General features: G+C 38.8%; 1 protein-coding gene across 3 annotated transcripts in view; it reads left to right on the top strand.

The window, feature by feature from the left end:
* Positions 1–1,715: 1,715 nt before the first annotated feature.
* Positions 1,716–6,835, top strand: part of acsl6 (acyl-CoA synthetase long chain family member 6) — a 28,721-nt gene continuing 23,601 nt past the window's right edge. Inside the window, exons 1-2 of one of the 3 annotated variants that reach the window (XM_061701974.1) lie at positions 1,716–2,039; positions 5,264–5,406. In XM_061701974.1, the coding sequence (XP_061557958.1) occupies positions 5,361–5,406 (46 nt within the window). In that variant the 5' untranslated portion in view covers positions 1,716–2,039; positions 5,264–5,360. Of the gene's footprint in view, positions 2,040–4,892; positions 5,407–6,835 lie in introns of those variants that run through there. The other 2 variants (XM_061701975.1, XM_061701973.1) reach the window with 2 other exon arrangements.

Below are 6,835 nucleotides of genomic sequence, written 5' to 3'. Positions count from 1 at the left end.
GAGAGAGAGAGCATGTTAGTGTGAGTTTGTGTGAGTGTGTGTAGATGTGCAACTGCTTGTGCGCGTGTATTTGATTGTGTGTGCGTGCGCGTATATGAGGGAGCGAGGCTGAACAAAGGAGGGATGGAAGTCAGATGACTTTCCAGAACCTCTTGAAGTGAATTTGTTTTTGTGTGAGAGAGAACACATGGGTATGTGTTTGTGTGAGAGTGTATGTGTGCGTGTATATGAGTTCATGTATTTGTGTGAGAGAGTGTAACTGCAAGTGTGTGCAACTGCTTGTGCATGTGTGTGTATGTGTAAGAGGGTGGGTGAGAAAGTGTTCCCGTGAGGGCGCGTGATTCTTCGGTTTCTGAAATAAAACCTTGATTATTTTTTTTTTTACACGTTTTCTTTCCCCCCTGGGTTAGGGAATGTAACACGGAATGATGCCATGATTGTCCGAATGCTAGTAGGCGTGGCTCTCGTCTTCTAAATGGCGCCTGTCGGCTATTGCGCTTGAACTCGACACTTATCGCTTGACCGCAGGTGTCAAACTCAAGGCCCGGGGGCCAAATGTGACCCGCAAAAGCAAATCATCTGCAACCCCAATTCCAATGAAGTTGGGACGTTGTGTTAAACATAAATAAAAACAGAATACATCCATCCATTTTCTGAGCCGCTTCTCCTCACTAGGGTCGCGGGCGTGCTGGAGCCTATCCCAGCTGTCATCGGGCAGGAGGCGGGGTACACCCTGAACTGGTTGCCAGCCAATCGCAGGGCACATACAAACAGACAACCATTCGCACTCACATGCACACCTACGGGCAATTTAGAGTCTCCAATTTATGCATGTTTTTTGGGATGTGGGAGGAAACCGGAGTGCCCGGAGAAAACCCTCGCAGGCACGGGGAGAACATGCAAACTCCACACAGTCGGGGCCGGGGATTGAACCCGGGTCCTCAGAACTGTGAGGCTGACGCTCTAACCAGTCGGCCTCCGTGCCGCCAAACAGAATACAATGATTTGCAAATCATGTTCAACCTATATTTAATTGAATACACTACAAAGACAAGATATGTAATGTTCAAACTGATAAACTTTATTGTGTTTAGCAAATAATCATTAATTTAGAATGTTATGGCTGCAACTCATTCCAAAAAAGCCGTTTGCTGAATGTTGTTAAAAGAAAAGGTCATGTAACACAGTGGTAAACATGATCCTGTCCTATCTTTTTTGGAACGTGTCGCAGGCATAAAAGTTAATGATTATTTGCTAAATACAATCAAGTTTATCAGTTTGAACATTAAATATCTTGTCTCTGTAGTGTATTCAATGAAATATAGGTTGAACATGATTTGCAAATCATTGTATTCTGTTTTTATTTATGTTTAACACAACATCTCAACTTCATTGGAATTGGGGTTGTACATCAACTTCTGTGATTCTTGCTAAAATCTGTCCCCAAATTTTCATTTCATCATACGTAAGAGATAATGTTGAGATATTGCAAGCAAGGAAATAAACTAATCAATTTTACTCATTAACTGTAAACTATTTATCCTATTCATTTCAAAATCAATATAATAAATTAATGAATTAATTAAATTATACATCATTTGTAATCGGCGGCACGGTGAATGATATGTGCCCTGCGATTGGCTGGCGATCAGTTCAGGGTGTACCCCACCTCTCGTCCCTCCCCCCCGACAGTGAATCATATCGGCAAATGGACTCTTCTGTCTGTCGCTGATTAAACTAACATTGAATAGCATTTATCCCTTCGTAAATAAACTTAACATGGACGGGACGGCAAAGTGGGAGAGTGTGATGATAACTATCAGGATTAGAATTATAGACATATTTTGACATCTTTTTTCTCACAAGAGTGAAATTGGCTCGTTTTAGGGGCGGATCTGTCTCGTGCAAGTGTGCCAGGCCTCAACCCGCCCCCACAGACTGCCGGGCCAATGGCGAGCCAGGCTTTTGTTTGATAGAAAACCAGCGGGCTGGATAGTTTTGACTGTCCAGAAGCAAGTACTACTTCACGATGCAATCAAGTGAGTGCCGCGTTAAAGAAGTAAAAGCTGTAACTCAATGCAAATTTGCCTCCTGTGTGAAGCCAACATTGGCTAAAGTAAACATAACCTCCCCAAACAAATACAGCAAGCGAGCACCCATAGAGATTCCAAGGCACCGAAATACGCTTGTCAAGTAATGTAGCAGTTGCACTTAACATATTCCAACTAATAATAATAATAATTTCCTTTGTTTAAGAAAATTGAGAAAAGTTTCTTATTTATACCCCCGACGTCAACAACTTAGCTGAACATTATCCATCAGAAGCTAATGCTGGTAACACTGCAGCTCTGCTTCACCTTATGACTTTGACATGATAGTACTTCACCGTTGCGTCATAGTGGTTCTTTCACGTTGGAACTTCGGCCAGCCTGTTTGCCAAGTAATTGGCTGAAAAACTTGGTGTAGGGGTGGTTATTATGCTAATTAGCACCACTCTTATGTCACAGTTGGGCAATTAGCACTTGGTGGGTATGGCAGGGACTCCAGACTCAACTATTTGTACTCAAACATAAAAAAGTTAAATTTTCGTAATATGTCCCCTTTAAAATGTTCCATAAACCACTGCCTGTACAGGTTCTCGCTGTTTGCAGGGGATTGGGAGGGACTCGGTACGACCGGGATGAGCGAATATCTGTGAATAAGCGGCTTCGGCAAAAAATGGGGGTAGCCCCGCCCCCGGCAAAAGAAAATAAATCTAAATTTTTTAAAAAAAAAATTTTAAATGCGCAAATGCGTGAATCCACCAGTGCAGAACCGTGAATATGATGGGTCCGCTGTAATCTGTAATGTACACCCTTGCACTGGATTAGGTACACTTGCACAGCAACCTTGACAGTCTTTAGTGGGCGTGTGACAGATGGGACGTGCTAAACTTTGACCTCTTTAATGAGTCACCTGACCACAACACGTCACCATTGCCGTGTGCGATTGCGGAGAAATTTGACACGTTTATGAATTGAATGACATTTCAAGGTTTTACTTGGATGTTTTATCTTGCTCAAACAATAGAAAGAAGTGTAAATTATTTTTTTTATTTCACAAGTAACTAAAATGTTTAATTTGGGGTTCCTGTTCCAAAAGAATAAAATATATATATTCAATTTTAACATTAATACATTTTAATTTCTAATCTACTTTTTTTTTTAAATGCCGTATATGCCGGGGGAGAACATGCAAACTCCACACAGGCGGGGCCGGGGATTGAACCCCGGTCCTTAGAACTGTGAGGCTGACGCTCTAAACAGTCGCGCACCGCCTATCCTAAAACATTCAAGTTGATTTCATTTAAAAATAATTTAATTGTAATCTTGTTTTATTTGGCTGTTCAGTCTTACTTATATCTTAAAAGATGTTTGACTATAGATATTTTATACATTACAAACATTTTAATATATTTATTGAAGTTATCCATCCATCCATCCATTTTCTGAGCCGCTTCTCCTCACTAGGGTCGCGGGCGTGCTGGAGCCTATCCCAGGTGTCATCGGGCAGGAGGCGGGGTACACCCTGAACTGGTTGCCAGCCAATCGCAGTATTGAAGTTATATTTCACAAATAACAAAGGAAATTAAAAATAAAGAATAATAATAATAACGTTGTTTTTTTTTTTGACAACATAACTAAAATATTTCATTTGGATGTTCAGGCCCCCTGGGAAAAAAAAGTACAATTAATGTACTATCCATGCATTTCATTAAAAATAAATACATAAACAAATATATAGCTATTAAATGTGTATTTATTTTATTCAATATTTATTTATTTCCATTATTTCACATGCAACCACAATGTTAATTTAATTTAGATGATAAAATTGAATAATACATAATTTTAGATTTTAATTTTAGATTTATAATATTTATTATTTTAAATTCAAACTTCTTTGGATGTTTGATGAGACAAATGTGTTATTTGTTTATACTTATTCTTAAGCATTCAAATGTATTTGTTTCCCGACTTAATATACCTTTATAAATATTAATTTTTATTTCACAACCTAATAGAATATTTTTTTTAGCCTTTTTTTTTTCACAAATAACCCAAATAATATTTTTCAACTGTTTAATCCTAAAACAAGAATATCTATCTTTAAAATATTTATTTATTCTTAGCAAAACTTTAATTACCAAAACATGATCTCATTTGGATGTTTCATCCTAAAACAATAAAATGGATTTGATATATTTATTTCCACACACACAACAAAAACTGTTCAATTGACAAAATATTTTATTACTAAAATGAGGGGGGGGGGGTTGTACATTTATTTGTATTTTTAGACTTTGTTTAAGTTCGCGTACAATATATTTTTTTAAATATACAATATTATATATAAATAGATATAAATCCCAGCCTCGCCTGTGTGGAGTTTGCATGTTCTCCCTGTGCCTGTGTGGGTTTTCTCCGGGCACTCCACTTTCCTCCCACATCCCAAAAACATGCATAATAGGTTGATTGAAGACAGAAATTGCCCACACGTGTGAATGTGTGCGCGAATGATTGTTTGTTTATATGTGCCCTGCGATTGGCTGGCGACCAGTTCAGGGTGTACCCCGCCTCTCGTCCAGAGTCTGCTGGGATAGGCTCCAGCACGCCCGCGACCCTAGTGAGGATAAACGGTACAGAAAATGGATGGATATATAAATAGTCTTAGCATTATATCTAAAATTCCACAAACAACCAATGAAATGTTTAAATTTGATAAAATAAATCAATATACATATTTATACATAAAATATTTTAGTTGTGTATTCAGTCCCACAGCATTTTTTATTACATATTTTATTTTTCATTTAAAATATTTATATTGTTCAATCTATTATTTTATTGTCAAGTTCTATATAAAATTAACCATTTATCAAACAATTATTTCAGGAGGTACGTCTTTATCCGCCCTTTGAGTTCCCGTCTCCATCCAGACATCAGCCCACCTGGAGGGGTTACTTCAGTTCAGTGGGCGTGGCCTGATCACCGTGACGCAACATTGCCCCATATCAGTGACGTCCATCCCCTCCCTCCCTTTCCCCCCTTTTTACTCCCCGTGAATAAAAACTCACAATACCAAATGATGGTTATATTTTTGGGTGACATTTAACACTTATATTCCATTCATGATGTTTTTTTTATAAAGAAGAGAGGAGGTGCATTGCTTTGCCTCGACTCCACCGCCTCCACTCCCAACCCCCTCCCTCCCTAATCTCCAGATTGCCGGTGCCTCTTTGCGGCAAGCAAGCAAGCATCCAGTCCAGTCCACGGCCGCTGCACCCGGGACCCCACCTACCGCGTCCACATGCGAGAGACATGCTCGCCTTCGTGCTGGTGTCCGGCTCGCTGTGGATCCTTTTGGGTAAGTATTAATCATCATTATTATATTAGGATTTACAATTGTTTTGTACCCCCCCACCCTCGTTCACCTTCATCATTTTCTTTAAGGGGGAGGGGGTGCAGGGTGACACACAAGGCCAGCCGTGAGCATCATTCATTGCCATTCTCCATTTAATACCATTGATTCCTTTTTTTTGGTTTTAACTACAAGGACTGTGAGTCACATTGAACGGATTTATGGTGGGATGCTAAGCTAGGTGAGATGCTAGTGACATTGGGTGTAGCACGCATGCGTCATTGAAGTCCATTCATGCTTATTGGTGCTGCATAGAAATGGATGAATGCATATTGTGTGTGTGTTAAAAAAAAAGTGCACAAGTAAGGTTATTGCCCTCGTTCGAATGTCCTCCGCCATGCCTCACACAGATGGAAGGAGGAGGAGGGGTGCTGAGGGGGGTGAAAGTATGACGTCGAGAGCCAAGCTGATTGGATGAGAGAGCGGGAGCTGTCCACGCGAGAGGTGGTGCTGGAAAAGAAAGACGGGGAGGGGGCAGGGGGGGAGAGAGAGCATGCGTGCATGTGGACCGGGAGACACTTTATTAGGGACCCCCCTCCCGACACGTGCATCATTGTTTATTCATTTGTGATTTTTGGAGCCCTTCTCAAAATATTAGGAACAGCAACATATTGTTAAAGTAATATCTTTCTGACTTGCATTCATAACTCAGTCGGAACTTAGCCTTATTGAATATTCTTTATTTTTGGTTATTGCTATTGTTCATTTTTATTTTGATTAAATTAATTTAATCAAATTATCAAATGTATAATATATAAGATATGTGAAATCATAATTTTAATACAGTATTAATTAATCCATTATATTAATTAAGTTGAAATAAATTGGGCAGGTGTACTTCAGAAAATGTCACGAAAATCTATTTTAAAAAGTAGGCACTCAGTATTAAATAGTTTACAAACATTCAATTTTTTTTCACAATGAGGTTTTTTTAAATAATCAAACAAAAATCATATAGCTATGGTATTTGATCGCATTAGTGTGTGTGGGTGTTTCTAAAAAACTTGACCCATCTTGTCGCAATTTTTTGGACTTGGTGGGGGGAGAGGAAAAGTTTAAAAAAAAAAAAAAGGCGCTACTTGTATTGTTTTATGTCAGTCAAAATCCAACATTATGGTACAATGTATTATTATTTGCTGAATTAAAATAAAGTTGTTGTTTTCCAAGTTAGTTGTAATATTATGATATTAAAGTCACCGTTTTACAAGGGAGGACAGTCATCGATTAACAAGTTCGCAAATACAACTTTCTGAAGTGTTTTAAATTACCTTATGTACTTAATTAATTAAGCACCACCCCCTAAAAATGTAGCTATTCAGATACCACCATCATGAGTAACGAAATGTCGATCAAAAACAACATGGGGGGGGAAAAA

This window comes from Phycodurus eques, chromosome 17, assembly GCF_024500275.1.
Source record: "Phycodurus eques isolate BA_2022a chromosome 17, UOR_Pequ_1.1, whole genome shotgun sequence".
NCBI lineage: Eukaryota > Metazoa > Chordata > Actinopteri > Syngnathiformes > Syngnathidae > Phycodurus > Phycodurus eques.
This window is presented reverse-complemented; position numbering and strand designations above follow the sequence as displayed.